This window comes from Myotis myotis, unplaced genomic scaffold (assembly GCF_014108235.1).
Source record: "Myotis myotis isolate mMyoMyo1 unplaced genomic scaffold, mMyoMyo1.p scaffold_m19_p_7, whole genome shotgun sequence".
In the NCBI taxonomy this organism is placed as follows: domain Eukaryota; kingdom Metazoa; phylum Chordata; class Mammalia; order Chiroptera; family Vespertilionidae; genus Myotis; species Myotis myotis.
Genome location: NW_023416379.1, coordinates 41,295,887 through 41,313,817, shown reverse-complemented (window position 1 = coordinate 41,313,817; position 17,931 = coordinate 41,295,887). Strand labels below are relative to the sequence as shown.

Sequence of the window (17,931 nt, the reverse complement as noted above, 5' to 3'; positions counted from 1 at the left end):
GGGAGGGAGAATGAATTTTACACATGTCTTAAATATGAGCTTAATCTTCTTTCCTTCTAAGCTAAAGTAAGCTTTTAATAATATTAAGTATGCTTTCATTGCCAATAATTATGAATAAAAATGACTGAGGCTTTATTATCTTAAGATTTTGAGCTATTTCATGAAAATCATGTTATAACTTTTTATGAAGAGAATGAAAGATCTTTATTATCCTATTTAACACTGTACTTCCCAAATAATCTTACCATCTAAATCAGTTCAACTTAGTTTTGAGGCCAGAGTCTAAAACACACCAGGAATCCTAACCTAACTTCTAATATAAGCACAACTGAAAATTTATCAGTAGCAGATCTAAATGTGAAAGACAAAGGAATAAAGTTTTTAGAAGAAATTATAGGAAAATACCTTCATGATCTTGGAATAAGAAACAATTTCTTAAAAGGACACATGAAGCTCCAATCATTTAAAAATAAATAAAAAAGGTAAACTAAACTGTGCTAAAACTAAAAACTTTATTAACTAAGACGCCAGAGTGGAATACATATTTCTAACAAAGACTCCTATAAAGAATATATAGCTCTGGCCGGGTGGTTCAGTGGATAGAGCGTCGGCCTCAGGACTGAAGGGTCCCAGGTTCGATTCCGGTCAAGGGCATGTACCTTGGTTGCGGGCACATCCCCAGTAGGGGGTGTGCAGGAGGCAGCTGGTCGATGCTTCTCTCTCATCGATGTTTCTAGCTCTCTATCCCTCTCCCTTCCTCTCTGTAAAAAATCAATAAAATATATATTAAAATATATATATATATACTAGAGGCCCAGTGCACAAAAATTTGTGCACTTGGGGGGAAAGGGAGGGGTCCCTCAGCCCGGCCTGTGCCCTCTCGCAGTCTGGGACCCCTCGCGAGATAACGACCTGCTGGCTTAGGCCTGCTTCCGGGTGGCAGAGGGCAGGCCCAATCCCTAGGTGCAGCCCCTGGTCGGGCTCAGAGCAGGGCCGACTGGGGAGTTGGGGCACCGCCCCTGTCATGCACAGAGCAGGGCGGATTGGGAGGTTGTGATGCCACCCTCAGTCACGCTCGGGGTAGGGCCGATAGGGGGTTGGGGCACCACCCCGTCACACTCAAGGCAGGGTCGATGGGGAGGTTGCGGCGCCACCCCCGTCACGCACAGAGCAGTGCCCATCAGGGGGGTTGGGGCTCCGCACCCTGTCATGCACAGAGCAGGGTAAATCAGGGGGTTGGGGAGCTCCCCCCTGTCACTCACAGAGTAGGGCCGATAGGGGAGTTGGGGCACCGCCCTGTCACACACAGAGCAGGGCGGATCAGGGGGTTGGGGAGCTCCCCCCTGTCACGCACAGAGCAGGGACCATCAGGGCGTTGGGGCGCCTCCCTCTATCACCCACAGAGCAGGGTCGATCAGGGGGTTGGGGCGCCGCCACTGTCACACTCAGGGCAGGGCCAATTGGGAGGTTATGGCTCTACCCCATCACACACAGACCAGGGCCCATGGCGGTGCGGGGGAGTTGGGGCGCCGAGGGGGTTGGGGCGCCGCCACTCTCACACTCAGGGCAGGGCCAATGGGGAGGTTATGGCTCTACCCCGTCACACACAGAGCAGGGCCCGTGGGGAGGGTTGGGGCGCCGCACTCTGTCACACACAGAACTGGGCCGATCAGGGGGTTGGGGGACCGCACGCTGTCACACAAAGAGCCACAGGGCAATCAGGGGGCTGGGGACCTCCCCCCTATCAGGCACAGAGCAGGGCTGATCAGGGGGTTGGGGCGCCTTCCCCTGTCACGAACAGAGCAGGGCGGATAGGGAGATTGTGGCCCCGCCCCCTGTCACACACAGAGCCGCAGGGTGATCAGGGGGTTTGGGTGCTGCCCCCTGTCACGCTGATCCCAGTGCCAGGAGGCCTCACAGCTCCGCTGATCCTGGTGCTGGGAGGCATATTACCCTTTTACTATATAGGATAGAGGCCTGGTGCATGGGTGGGGGCCGGCTGGCTTGCCCTGAAGGGTGTCCTGGATCAGGGTGGGGGTCCCCACTGGGGTGCCTGGCCAGCCTGGATGAGGGGATGATGGCTGTTTGCAGCTGGTCACACACCCTTCAGGGTGGGGTTCCCCCTTGGGGTGCCTGGCCAGCCTGGGTGAGGGGATGATGGCTGTTTGCAGCTGGTCACACACCCTTCAGGGTGGGGGTCCCCACTGGGGTGCCTGGCCATTCTGGGTGAGGGGCTGAGGGCTGTTTTCAGGCTGGCGGGTGACTAAAGCTCCCAACTGCTCCTTTTTTTCTTTTTCTTTTTTTATTCTGGGCCAGCTTTAGCTCTGACTCCAGCTCTGAGGTCTCGGCTGCTGAAAGCAGGTATCTGGTTTGTTTGTGTTCTATAATGGAAACACTGTATCAACTCCAGCTCTGAGATCCCTGCGGGCTGAAAGCGGGTTTCTGGGGTTTTGTTTAGCTTCTATATTTGTAACTATGTTTCAAACTGCAAGCTCAGAGGCCGGCAAGGCAGGCGGGGAACGCTGGTTTCCTCCGTCACTGAAACAAGCAAGCCTCATGTTAGTTTCAAGCTGCCTGGCTGCCAGCCGCCATCTTGGCTGGCAGTTAATTTGCATATCACCCTGATTAGCCAATGGGAAGGGTAGCGGATGTATGCTAATTACCATGTTTCTCTTTTATTAGATAGGATATAAAGAATCCTAGGGATTAGTAACAAAGAAAATAGAAAACACAATAGAAAAAATGGACAAATTGCTTTAACATTTCAAAACCAGAGTACACAAACAGCTAATAAACATATCGAACACACTCAACTTCATTGATCATTAGGGAAATGCAAATTAATATCATGATGAAATACCACTACCAATCCACCAAAATGGTAAAAATGCAAAATCAAGTTATCAAATGCCTGTGAAGAATGGGAACACCCAGAACTTCCAGACCTGGTGGTGAGAGCGTAAACTGACACACCACTTTGGAAAACTATTTGCTAGTATCTATTGTAATGTAATAAATACTCACCATATATGGCAGCAATTCTACTCCAAGGTATATAACACAGAGATTGCATGCATATTTCTCCTAAAGACATGTACTAGTATGTATGTAGCAGCACTATTTCAAATAGTCTAAAACTAAAAAGTACTTACCAAATGTTTAAGAGGAGAAAAGATAAAACAGTATCCTGACACAATGAAATACCTACCATACAGCAATGAAAATGAACAAATTACACTGCATGCAACGACAGTATAACTCTCACAAACAAAAAGCCCAGCCAAAGAGGTCAGATATATTCCAGGTGATTATTTCATTTATATTAAATTAAAACACGGGCAACCTAACCTATGATATTATAAGTTAGGAGAGTGGTTGCCCATGACTGGGGATAGTTAGTGAAAGGGGACATGAAAGGGGCATCTGGGGCACTAGGATCTGTCAATTTCTTAATCTGGGTGCTGTTTTCATGGGTGTAGTCAGCTTACGAAAATGTATCAAACATGCATTTATAATGCATGTATTTTTCTCTATGTATACTGTAATTCAATAAGTTTCACAGAATTTATAAGTATCAGTAAATTATGAGGCAAATTTTTTGTCAATGGTTTATGTTGTTGCTATTGGTTTTTTACACCATAGGTCCAAGAAATAATGTAATTCCCTGTTTAACAGTTCATAAGTACTCCTCCATTTTTAAATGCTAAACGTAACTTTTATGGTTATGCTAAAACTAGACAAGTCTATGCTAAACAAAACCATTAATCCTAAACCTAAAAACAGAACCAAAAAAACTCAAAACTGGGTTTTTTGTGTTTTTTCTTTTTTTTTTTTTGATTTGAGAAATGGATTTGTTGGGGATCCAACCTTGGCGTGATCAGGACAATGCTCTAACAACTGAGCTACCTGGCCTGGGCCTCAAAACTGATATTTAATGAAACTAAATCACAAGGGACTTCAAAATTAATTAGCAAATTCTGTCCACTACTTTACTAAGATACACCATGAGTGAAAAAAAATTGAGAATACTGGTATATGTGTAAAATTAAAGGTATATACCATTGCACTTATTCATATATTAAAATGAAGGGCATAGGGTAAAACTAATTTTATGAAACAGAATAAAACCAAAGGATACTTTCCATTGACCTAAAATTTAATTTTCCAAATTATACTTTTTAAAAATGATACTCTATTTACAATACTGGGTTTTATTAAGGAGTTAGAAACTTAGAGAGTTTGGAAACAATTTATTACCAAAAATAAAAGAGAAAAAGGAAATAAGGGAAAATGCAGACATAAATCATATAACAGCAGAAATCCCATTGGATCACAGTAAAAGGCAGACAAATTAAATATAATAAAACATTCATTAGAGAATGGGGGCTAGCAAAAAGAGTGGCCTTCACAGAGTTTTGAAATGGAAAATTATAAAATTATATATATGATGAAATAAGCTGAAAAGAAAACCCAAATATAACAAGAAAAAACTTAATCAAGTCTTCTCTTTGGAAGTATGAGAAGTTTGTATTGGTATTCTTTTTTACCACAGATGACCAAAAAAAAATTCAGAAATATGGAATTTTGCTTTTGGGACGACTGACCCTCAGCTTCTTCCATGTACAGTACTTCGGAAACAATATTCCATTTTTATCACCACTGCATTCCATTTCACATTCAGGAATTGCTAATATGGTTATTAAGCTTAAGAGAAGCACAATCACAAATGTTGTAACAAATCTCTAAACACGAATTCTAAACCATCTGTCTTATACATTATTCCATGCACCTCAGTACTCCAAAATTATTTTGAGTTACATCGACTGGAGTTTTGTATTGTTGTGTTGCAATAAAGGAGCTGATGTTTTTCCTTACCAACTCAAATTCATCAAACAGCTGTATGAGGGAAGGTGGAATGAACATGTGAAAGCCTTGGAGAAAAGCATTGATCTGAGGTTGAATGGCTCTTGTCATTCGAAGTTCTGTAACAAGCTGGACATACTCCTCCTATTAAAAAAGATAGTTTTCATGATGACTTTTTTTTTAATTCCACATACTTAAGATAATTTTGATATAGTCACTTCTCATTTAAGAGGTAAAGATTTAGCCGAACCGGTTTGGCTCAGTGGATAGAGCGTCGGCCTGTGGACTGAGGGGTCCCAGGTTCAATTCCGGTCAAGGGCATGTACCTTGGTTGCGGGCACATCCCCAGTGGGGGGGCGTGCAGGAGGCAGCTGATCGATCTCTCTCATTGATGTTTCTAACTCTGTCCCTCTCCCTTCTTCTCTGTGAAAAATCAATAAAATATATTTTTTAAAAAAAGAGGTAAAGATTTAGAATTAAGTTGGCACCAATATTCATACACCTCAGTAAACCAGCACCCTACCATTCACTAAACTGTTTTCTCACACCCTGTCTGTAACAGCAGTGCTATCAAGATCAGTGGTCCCACTTCTGGAAATATATCCTAAAAATCCCTGAACACCAAGCAAAAAGAATAGATGCGCCCCTATGTTCATAGCAGCATTATTTAAAATAGCTAAAATCTAGAAATAGCCCAAGTGCCCATCAGTAGATAAGTGGATAAAAAAGCTGTGGCACATTTACACAATGGAATACAATGTGGCCTTGTGAGTAAAAAGTAATCTATACTAATAATAGATAAATATGTAAACTGACCATCCCTCCACGACACCCACAGCCAATCAGGAGTATGCAAATTAAGCCAACAAAGATGGCAGGCCTGCGCAGAGCAGCCGGGGTCGGGGCAGGATGCCCGCCGTGTAGCCGGGGTGACGCGGCAGGCCTCCCCGGGACCCCACCCACCCCAAGCCTATGGCCAGCGTGCATGCGTGCCGGCGCCGAGCAGCTGGGGTCCCAGGGACACCACTGGAGTGTCCGGTCCTGTCAGCCCGACCTGGGGGTGGCTGGAGTTCCCAGTCCTTTCGGTTTCTGCAGCCTCTGGCCTGGAAGCAGAAACCAAAGTGCAGGGAGCACCAGGAATTCTGGGAATCGTAGTTCTGGTGGCAGCCCCTGGACAGGAAGCGGAAGCCCAGAGCGTGGGTAGCACCAGGAATGCTGGGAATTGTAGTTCTGGTGGCATACGCATTGCGGGATCTCCTAGACACTAGAGCAGTGGTTCTCAACCTGTGGGTCGCGACCCCTTTGGCGGTCAAACAACCCTTTCACAGGGGTCACCTAAGACCATCCTGCATATCAGATATTTACATTACGATTCATAACAGTAGCAACATTACAGTTATGAAGTAGCAACGAAAATAATTTTATGGTTGGGTCACAACATGAGGAACTGTATTTAAAGGGCCAGAAGGTTGAGAACCACTGCACTAGAGCAAAGTGAGCCAGGAGCAAGTTACTGTTGCGGTGGGGGATGGAGGGAAAGCAAAGGTGGGAGACATAAATAAACTCAGAGTGTCAAGGAAAAATTAAAAGGAAGATATCCTGCAACTTCTAGGAAATCTCCACCAATGGAGCAAAGAAGAAAAAAAGACCTTTATTATTCTGTGAGCACTAAACCAAACTGGGTTGGGGTCTCAGACAATTCGCTCATATGATTGCAAAGACAGACAGAAACACCAGGATTGGAGAGGGCTCCCCTGAGGGCTCCCAGATTGGAGAGGGTGCAGGTCGGGCTGAGGGAACGACCCCTCCCTGACCCCCCCCCCATCTCCCCGTGCACGAATTTTGTGCACCGGGCCCTTAGTATATTGTATATAATCCTCACTTCCCAGGAACAAATACTCTAAACACAAAGGGGAGAAAACCTATTTTGGGACCAACCCTTTATTATTTATTTTGGGGGGGCACTAACATGATGCTCAGCCCCCAAAAAAATCACAGGCACTGAGTCAGCAAGTTACTAGTATATACTGGCTATGAATTCTCTGTGTATCTCAGAGCTACAGAAGTGTCAGTGAATTCCTCACTGCTCTCTCCAAACCCCACCTGGCTTCTACTTTCTGGCACAGGGAAAGGTGCCAAAGCTGCCATTTAATCCATTCTTACCCCCAATCCCACTCCCTACCTACCAAAGGCTTTTCCCACTATATAGGAATTAATCGGCTACTACAAGTTACATACAGACAGTTACTAGAGGAAGACAGAATCATGTATCAAACAATCAAATAGAAACACAGAACTAAATTTCAGGGTTCAATCAAGAAATAATATATAATAACACACTTCTAAGTGATAACCAGCAGTGAATTCAGCATCAGCACATGATTATCTCAATATTTATGAATGCTCTAAAACTGCGTATTGAACACTACAATTTTTCTACTCCATCCATTCATTAATTATATGTTTAAGATGTTATATAAGATCTCATCTTCCCTTAACAAGAATAGCTTTTATTCAAGAGGTTTTGTTTTTACAATCAAAGTACTACTCAGTAGTTACTGCTCAAGACCTTACTAAATTATGAAGCTTGAAAGTAAAAGATTTGTGAATTGCTCAAGTACACTTATTTTAATTTGCCATTTTAGTCCATATTTATCAGAATAGTACACATCTCTTATTTATCAATTAATTCTTATTGTTTCCCCATACATTTTATTTTTAGAAATTTGTTTTCAGAAGTATACTAATCTTTGCTCACATGTTACCTTCTATTTCACCCAATACATTTATTTCTATAACTCTGGTTCATAGTTATTAAATATCAATATGTGAACATCAGCTCTTTCAGATACCAGTCTCCATATTAAGGTAATTTAAATGTGAAAACAAACAAATAAAAAATTCCTGGCCAGGTGGGTCAGTTGATTGGAGCATCCATCCAGTCAGGCACATATGGAAGGCAATGATCAATATTTCTCTCTCTCCCTTCCTTTCTCTATAAATAAATACATACATACATACATACATACATACATACATGTCCTTGGGTGAGGATTAAAAAATAAATAAAAAATGTGAACTTGGTCTGAAAAATGGATCTTGGTCTAAATTATTTCTCCATAAAATAATGAAATCCTAGCCATCACATATCCTCCTGGGTATAATAAAATAAGTTTTCCAGGTAGTTGAAAGATAATTGTGTTTAACAGTTAAAATCTACAGAAAACAGAAAAATATCTAAATCCAACTGCTTCTAAAATAGTTGTTCTGCCTCCTTAAACTGCACATCTTCAAATAGAGTAAAACCATAAACATTTTCTTGATGACACAATTATTACTATGAACATCCACTATTATTATGCACTAACATTTTGACTGCTCATACTGTGCTACAGAAACACACTGGCTGCATTCCCACTACATATGAAGGCAGCCAAGTGATGCACCGCCACACTTTATCCCCTCATAACTACATCAAATACCCATATGCCTTAAAGAAACAGTGGACACACAGATGATAATCAGTCTACAAAATAGTGGCATAAAGAGTTGCATGATCAGCCCGGCCGGCATGGCTCAGTGGTTGAGCGTCAACCTATGAACCAGGAGGTCATGGTTCGATTCCCGATCAGGGCACATGCACTGGTTGCGAGCTCGATCCCCAGTAGGGGGTGTACAAGAGGCAGCCGATCAATGATTCTCTTTCATCATTGATGTTTCTATTTCTCTCTCTCTCTCCCTTCCTCTCTGAAATCAATAAAAATATTTTTAAAAAGAAAAAAGAGCCGAAACCGGTTTGGCTCAGTGGATAGAGCGTCGGCCTGCGGACTGAAAGGTCCCAGGTTCGATTCCGGTCAAGGGCATGTACCTGGGTTGCGGGCATATCCCCAGTGGGAGATGTGCAGGAGGCAGTTGATCGATGTTTCTCTCTCATCGATGTTTCTAACTCTCTATCTCTCTCCCTTCCTCTCTGTAAAAAATCAATAAAATATATTAAAAAAAAAAAAAGAAAGAAAAAAGAGTTGCATGATCAAACATTAAATATATACCAAACCTGATATCTCATTTTTTCTAAGGTATTAAAAGAGATGATATAACTTGGAGGGGCGGGTAAACTTTTATCCCCAACAGATGGCATATTTGCTCCCACGTGAGTTTTTTGCTAATTCTTTGAGGGCATAAAGTAATGCCAGATGCCATAGATGTAACTCGAAAAATTAACTATATACAAGAATCTGAGTTAGTGCTGTACTAAAATAGTTATGTTAACATACAGAAAGTATTCAACTTAGAAAGCCTCAGCATGGAGATAAGAACAACAAAAAGCCCTAACAACTTTTTTCTAGCTTAACCTCTGAGCCTGATAACGGATACAACATAGCTAAGAAAAAAGTAACTGCAAAGGGAAAAATACCACTAAGATTAAGGAGATGCAACATCTGACCTTAAATTCCAGTTAAGTTATAGGTCTAGTTACAGAAACATTTTGTTTTAATAATCTCCTAGTCTTCTGAATGTGTGGAATGAATAATATCACCCTTCAGAAATGTTTTTTAAAATCTAACTTCTTTTCAGGCTTTGGACCTAAATTATGTCTTTTTATTAGGGGCGATAGTGATGTTGAAACTTAAAATATTTTTAAAGCTATTTTTCTTCTTGAAAATCTTTTCTACTATTCCTAGGAAAATATTTAAATAAACCATATTTATATAAATAAAAATTAATTTTAATAGTGAAACCAAGATGTTCCTTCTAAGTAGACCGATAAATTTGGCCATACTTGTAAAACTGTCTGGAATAATAATTTTTTTTGCAATTAACAGTTTCAATGCCATTATTATTCTCATAATTCAAATAACTGTTTGAATATAAATCCCTTGGTAATAAAAGCTTCCTTCCTGGGCTTCTCCAATTGATTAGTATTGCTCTGGTATGTAAGAGTTCTCACTAAAAACTTCTCCACCTAGAGCTCAAAAGAATACCAGGTAAGAATAAGTAAGTAAAAGAAAAAGAGAGGCACTGTAATATTTTTCAATCATTTTTTCTTTACCAGTATATTCTTATTTTTAAGGTCACATATTATTTACAAAGATTGATAGTCTGGTAAAAATCCTATTACTTCAGTTTACCTGAAAAAAGTTTAGTCATTGAAAATAGTGATTCCTCAGGTTACCATTTCATAGAGTTGGTAAAATTTTAGAATATACTAACTAAAAAGCAAGGGAACATATGTTCTTCTTGTAAACAGGAAAATACTAAAGATAATTAAAATCCAATCAAATAATACACACAAATATTCAATATGGAGAACTTCAGACTCAAACTGTTTTAAAAGTTTTGAATAGTAAAATGATTTCTCATAGTATACTTTTCTGAAGATGAAAATAAGGAATCCACTTTAAGTCAATAATCTATATGCACAAACCTGTATTTTATGTGTGCATCAAATGTGTCTGTGTGTGAAATAAATCAAGTGAAAATGGCAATAAAATACAAGGTATTAACCATATGAAAATAAGTGGAGGAAAACATACTAAATTTGTATTTGCAACTTTGTTCATATTCACTAACTTAGTAAGGGAGACGCTAGCAGTTATACAATCATACAGAACTTGATTTAAATTGAGGGCTCACCACTTACTAATTTTGAGCCCTTAGAGTCCAGGGATGGGCAAACTTTTTGACTCGAGGGGCACAATGGGTTCTTAAACTGGACCAGAGGGCCGGAACAAAAGCATGGATGGAGTGTTTGTGTGAACTAATATAAATTCAAAGTAAACATCATTACATAAAAGGGTACGGTCTTTTTTTTTTTTTTTTTAGTTTTATTCATTTCAAACGGGCCGGATCCGGCCCGCGGGCCGTAGTTTGCCCACGGCTGCCTTAGACAGGTATTTAACGTCTAAAGAAATATATAGTGTGGATAAAAAGGGGCCACATGCTAACCTGACTAGCTCAGGGAAGGCCTGCGTGGCGGCCTTACAAACTCAAGAGACTTAAAATGGTCTGAAATTAAAAATTTTTTAACTAAAAAGCAATTTATGGTGGGCATTCATGTACTAGGCTGGTATCTTCCCTGACAAAGGCCAATCTTTACCTTAACTGAGCCTGTCTATTGTCTTTTTGCATCCATGATAACATCATTGGAATGTCAAAGTAATTTTCCTTTTTCCGAACCCCTCAAAGTACAGACACCGCTCTGGAGACTACAAGTCCCCTCATTGTTATTGAGTTGTCAAGTGTTAACTATCCTGCACCCACCTAAATAAAAAAAGTATGTGTCTATCATTTTACATTTTATCCAATCTCAGAGGTCCACCCCTTTCTGCTTTGCTTACTCCCACCTCCCTAATCTATCACCAATAGATTTCACGTAACCCACTTACATCACCTCTTTTGACTGTAATGTATAAAACAAGGTGCAAAACTGCCATTCTCCAGAGCATTATCTCAATCTGCTGAGATTCTGCTTCCTGGCGTCAACAGTTTGGCTCAAATAAACTCACAAAAATTCTTCACAAGTTTGAATGTTTCTTACATTAACAATAATGTCATAGTTACAAGCTCAGGCTTGAAATTTATAGACTGCCTGGGTTCAAATCCTAGCTCCAACACTTATTAACCACGTTATCTGGAGGAAAGCTACTTAAGCCCTTTACCCTTCAGTCTCCTGACCTGTAGAAAAGGATATCTACACCTCACAGGACTATTAAGTAAATACACATGAAGTACTTTGAACAGTGCCTAACACATAAGCACCTGATAAATGTCAGATGCTTTTAATATTAATATTTCCACATTCAATAAATAGAAATAACTATCTCAAAAAGCTGTTATCCTATATAATAAAAGCCTAATATGCAAACTGACTGAACGGTGGAACAATCGGACGGCAGGGGGCAGGGCTGGCAAGTGGGCAGTGCCAGGCCAGCAAAGGCGGGTGCCAGTGAGCAGAGGGAGTGGACAGCGATCAGGGGGTGGTGGTGACCAGTGGCAGTGGGGCGATGGGGGGCGGGACTGGCCCCTCACCAGCCAGCACCAGCCCGATTGGCCCGCTGGTCGCCTCCCGCAGAGGGAGGCCAGACTGCGTATTAGGCCTGCTACATCCCCTAAGGCAGCAGTTCTCAATCTGTGGGTCACCAACCTGTGGGTCGTAACCCCTTTGGGGGTCGAACGACCCTTTCACAGGGGTCGCCTAAGACCATCAGAAAACCCATATATAATTACATATTGTTTTTGTGATTAATCACTATGCTTTAATTATGTTCAATTTGTAACAATGAAAATACATCCTGCATATCAGATATTTACATTACAATTCATAACTAGCAAAATTACAGTTATGAAGTAGCAACAAAAATAATTTTATGGTTGGGGTCACCACAACATGAGGAACTGTATTAAAGCGTTGTAGCATTAGGAAGGTTGAGAACCACTGCCCTAAGGACCAGACTGCGAGAGGGCACAGGCAGGGCTGAGGGACCCCCCAGAGTGCACGAATTTTCATGCACTGGACCTCTAGTGCAAATGCACTAAGAACACATCTTAAATATATGAAATATATACCAAGTACTCAATAAGCAGTACCTATTATCACTAGAAAGCAACACTGATGGTAATGAGATTGATGAAGAGGAGGACAGCAACAACAACAGTCATTCTGGGGGCCAATCCACAAAAGCAGTAGTCGTCTTTGAGTTGTTCTCTTCTCACCTTCCCAAACAATTACTAAGTTTCATAAATTCTATATCTTTGAAAGCTATCTTTTTCCCCATCTTCAATGGCACTAGCATAAAATCCCCCATGCATGCTCCACAGACCACTGCCACAACAACCTACCAGCTGATCTGTACTAGCCCATTTCAATCCATTCCTCAAACGCCAAGCTGAGTTTATTCGATCATGTGACTCCCCACTATAGCATCTTCAATCATCACACAGCCTTTAGAAAAATGTTCAAATTTCTGATTGTGAATTAAAGTCTTTCAGAATTTGGCCCTTTCTACCTCCCTCAGCTAATCTTTTTCCACTCACTTACTTTGCAATCTAAGCTAAGATGTACAACTCTCACCTATCTGTGGTTCCCCAAACACATGCTAGGTCAACTCTGTGCCTTCTTTTAAGCCTAGAACACTTCCTTCTCCCCTTCCTTACTCCCATTCTGACCACTTAATGGTTCTCCTCTGTAATCCAACTCCCATGGCACCTCCTCCATTCCTGTCCCATCCCACCCCCATGTTTTCCCCTTCTAGCCAGAATGAACTTGAGGATTAGTATTGTAAAAGTGTTCTTAACATTTAAAACCCAAGTAGCTTACTCTTCAGTTCTAACAGCTAGATCAATTTAAGCTACAGGTATGTTTGTAAAGATTTTTAATATTTAAAAATTAATCAGGCTGTTTATTGAATAAGTATTAAGCGTCATCAATTAGATATAAAATTATACTTGACCCTTACTGGTCATATTCAGTTCTAACAGCTAAAACTTAAGGTTTGGGCCAAAAATGTCACTTTTAATTCCAGATTTCATGGTTCTACAATTTCAGCTTTTCATCAAGAATTTAAAAGTAAAAGTTAAAAAAAGTAAAAGAAAACTAAAATAAAAATACTATTTAAATGTAAATATTCAGCCATTTTCAAACGGGAAAACAAGGTTCTTTGTTTTTACCCTCTAGAATTTAAAACAAAACAGATACAAAATAAATTTCAAAGAGCATTATAGTTCCAATGTGGAACTGGGATATATTCTTTTGCCTTACATTAATTGTATTTTTTAATTTACTGCTTTTCAAAAAAGGGTATTTTCATCTGTTTGGTTTTACTCTATAGTTACCAAAGCCTTTCAATAAAACTTAGGAATAAATGACTCCCCCATGTGGAGATCAGCTTACATAGACTTTCTCTTACTAACAAGCTTGACAAGTCATTTAGCTTCAATATGATTATAAATTTTGAAGATGAACATGACAATTATAACTTTTTACCTATAAAGGTAAGTAGATAAAAGGCTGACCCTAAAGTGACACAAAGGTTCATGACAGAAATGTATGTTAAAGAATAATACCTGTAAAAAACATGCTTTGAAAATTTTATTTGTAAATTGAATACTTTAACAATTTTAAAGTGAGTGGTCAATTTAAGCTATAGGTATGTTTCTAAAGATTTTTAATATTTAAAAATTAATCAGGTTGTTTATTGAATAAGCATTAAGTGTTTAAGTATCAGCAATTAGATATAAAATTATACTTGACTCTTATTGTAGGTAGTATCAGAGGCTCAATTTATTGTGAAAAATGTTTATATCCCAAAATTGAAAGCTGAGAATTTACATATTAATGATTGAGATCCTGCTTTTAGCTCTATTACCAAACTAATTATTGAAAAAGTTTAGCCTGTAATCAACCAATATAGTTAAGTAAAAATGTACTAAACTCAGAAACAAAAGTTTCAAGCTCTTTAATATTATAATAGTATTCCAGCCTCAGAGTAGAATCAAGATAAAGGGCATACCGCCAGAACCGGTTTGGCTCAGTGGATAGAGCGTCAGCCTGCGGACTGAGGGGTCCCGGGTTCGATTCCGGTCAGGGGCATGTGCCTTGGTTGCCGGCACATCCCCAGTGGGGGGCGTGCAGGAGGCAGCTGATCGATGTTTCTCTCTCATCGATGTTTCTGGCTCTCTATCCCTCTCCCTTCCTCTCTGTAAAAAATCAATAAAATGTATTAAAAAAAAAAAAAAGATAAAGGGTATACCTTCAGTGTGAGTTTATTCTCATTTGCTATTATTTTTTGAATATCTTCCTTCTTTCTAGAGTTCCACAAAAAACACAAATGTAAAAGAATTAATAAAATATGAATCTAAACAAAAATCAGTCATAGTGGGAGGGAAGCTGTTAGGAGAAACAAGTTATAAATACAGCTAACTATCATGCAATTGTTAGTGGATCTTTCTACTTTGTCATATAAAATATATCTGAGAGGAGAGACAAATACACTCATCATCAGATACAATATTCACAGGTAGGAGTCATGTTTGAGGTTTTCTCATGAAAAGCAATCACTTGATTATAATAAAGATTCTATGACTTCATCTCCCGTAATTGAGAGTATGTCTCCATTGTAAAATAAAGGAACAAATTCACTGCAAGGTGGACAATCTAATAATTAGAAGGATTAAAAAAAATTTTCATTCACTAGCAAGTTCATATAGATTTTAAAAACTAATTTAAGCACTTTACTATTTTAAGTTTCTAGAGCTTCATATGACTCATTATATTAAAAGTCAAGAAGTTCCTCCTTAACATGATTAATTTTGCAAATAGTATGAAGAATATTAGACTTGAAACTAGGAGACAGGAGACCTGGGTTTTAGCCCCAGCTTTAAGCTTCAGTATCCTCATGTGTAAAATGAGAGGGTAAATATAAAAATTTAAGTATAAATATTGAAAACTCAGCTCCTGATTTTATTTTCCAAAATTAAACTTCATGTTTTTTATATGAACAGTATCTAAGTTTCAAAAAGGAAAATTATATAGCATAATATAAGTCTCCAATTTCCTGTGTATATCTGAAACTTTTAAGCCTATTTTTTATAGAAAACTATCCAATAACAACTAACTTTTGTAATGTGCTTTTAGGTTTACAAAATGTTAGTAACAATTCTCTATGGGAGGTAGTATTATCCCGATTTTACAGAATGGAAAACTGAGGCTCAGAGTTTAGCTAAAACATGGCCAAGTCTTTTGGTTTTTAAATAAAAAAAAATAAAATAAAATAAAAAAAAATGATATTTTACTAAATTCCTAGTCTAAAAAATGGTTTGATAAACATTATTTTTGTAGGTAGGTGATTCTAAAGCTATCTTAGAATTATAACTCAACTACAGGAAAGGAAAAAGGAAAGGAAAAAGGTTTTAGTCTTATTTAACCATAACTTTGGTTAATTAAAATATTTTTCTTCTATAAAATGTTATTAATTCTAACAGTAAAAAAATTTTTAGCTAATACCAGGAGACTTTACAATAATTAGCCAGGAGACTTTAGAATATCAGGACCAAGTTACAAACAGTGGCTAAGGTAAAAATTCAAATACTTACTTTGTTATTTTGTGTCACCAGAATACTTCCACCCCCAGGTTTCAAAGGTACCTCTTCCATTGCTCCAAACACATCAGTCTCAACAGAAAAAGTCAGTTCTAGACCCAGATCACTAATATCATTATCTAAAATCCACTGCAAATTCTTGGCATATTCTGGATCAATAGATGCCACATCTTGGTAATTTACAGGAATACCTAAAAATATAAACATACAGCAGTTATATTCTACATGTTTCTGCCTTTCCTTATCTGTTTAATGGTAAAATACTGCCCTCTACAGATACTATGTAAAACTGCAAAATATAATCAAATTCACAGTATGATTTAAATGGATGCTAATTCTTGAATTTGAGGCTTAATTTAAGCTTAGTTTCTTCCACATTTTTACAATGTAATCTTCCTTTAAAAGCACTATTCAGGAAATTATTATAAACTTCAAAAAGTGCCAATTCTCTTAACTATATTCATGTCAAAATGCATTCTTCATATAAATATACATACACTGAAATGAAAAAAAATTGTAGGTGTTTTTTTCTTTCCCTCAGGCCGTCATTTAAATGCCTTACATACACAGATAGTCTCTAAGCAAAATAAAAATGTTCTCATTCAAAATGGCATCACTTATCAAATTATATTTACTTAAAGACTATATTTACTTATAGTCTTCAAGTAAATATTTCCTATATTTACTTATAGGAAAAACACTTTAGCCCTAACTGGTTTGGCTCAGTGGATAGAGCATCGGCCTGCAGACTGAAGGGTCCCGGGTTCGATTCTGGTCAAGGGCATGTACCTGGCTTGTGGGCACATCCCCAGTGGGGGGTGTGCAGGAGGCAGCCGATCGATGTTTCTCTCTCATCGATGTTTCTAACTATCTATCCTTCTCCCTTCCTCTCTGTAAAAAATCAATAAAATATATTTAAAAAGAAAAAAAAACACTTTAAATAAATAAATTAGAGCCATACCAAGAATGTGCTTATAGAACGATCTTGTGAAGTAAATGTTGACCAGCTGCCTATGGTTCAAAGCTAATCCCAAGATCTGTCCAGCAAAACGGAAATAGTTCAGGTGATCAGGATTTACATAGGAGTTGCTATTAGGCTGAAAAGTTGTTCCTATTAAAATAAATACAAAATAATGTATTTTAAAGAATCTATATACAGAAGAGACATCATTTTAATGCAGATAAATTTGTTCATACAAAACTTCAGCAAAGCTAAAGTTAAGTATTAATTTCCACAGGAATGTTCTTTGTGAAATATATAACAGGCAGTGAAACTAGAAGTACAAAAGACATTAATTCACACATGTATATCACAGTACATCTTTGTGCAGAGAGAAAAATTTTAAAGTACTTTTAAACTGCACTTTTAAGTATTTTAATTGGAAGATGTGTCAGAGAGATCCTGGAAATAATATATTAAAAGATCACATACATACACACACACACACACACACTCACGGTTCCCTGGACAGTGTGGATAAATAACTGCTAGGCTGTGAATTAAGGCAGACATTGTCTCATTCAGGCCCAGTGCAGTAAGTATTTACTACTTTTTGCTCCTTAAGGAACACAGCACTATAAGAAAATAACTATTCTTAAGTAATAGAACTACTAATCAATGAACTTGATGCCTTTTAACAATTCTCAGAAAATCACCAAAAGTCCACAAGTCAACCAATTCATCCTCATGGCAAATAATCAAGGTTAAATAAGTATCTCTGAGGTATAAAAGTAAAAATGGCAAGGGCAATAGTTACCCATTACTGTCAAAATCTAGAGTAATGGAGTATATGACTCCACCTATATGAAAAAGATCTGGAAATAAGACAGTGGTGACAGATACACAACACTATGAATGCACATAGTGCCAATGAATTATAACACCTCAAGATTATTAAAATGGTAAATTTTGTCACAATAAAAAAACGCCTCAAAAATATCTAGTGCAATGAAAAAACCTAATACCAAGAC

The 17,931-nt window shown here is 38.6% G+C and overlaps 1 protein-coding gene across 15 annotated transcripts in view; it reads right to left on the bottom strand.

The window, feature by feature from the left end:
• Positions 1–17,931, bottom strand: part of HACE1 (HECT domain and ankyrin repeat containing E3 ubiquitin protein ligase 1) — a 126,021-nt gene that overhangs the window by 51,466 nt on the left and 56,624 nt on the right. For 14 of the 15 annotated variants that reach the window (XR_004968766.1, XR_004968765.1, XM_036316766.1 and 11 more), the window contains 3 exons: positions 16,922–17,071; positions 15,955–16,151; positions 4,876–5,007 (listed from right to left, as the gene is read on the bottom strand). Coding sequence is in view for 13 of the 15 variants with exons in the window: in XM_036316766.1 (XP_036172659.1) it covers positions 4,876–5,007; positions 15,955–16,151; positions 16,922–17,071 (479 nt within the window). In the remaining 2 variants the exon portion in view is untranslated. The remainder of the gene's footprint in view (positions 1–4,875; positions 5,008–15,954; positions 16,152–16,921; positions 17,072–17,931) is intronic. The other variant, XM_036316770.1, reaches the window with a different exon arrangement.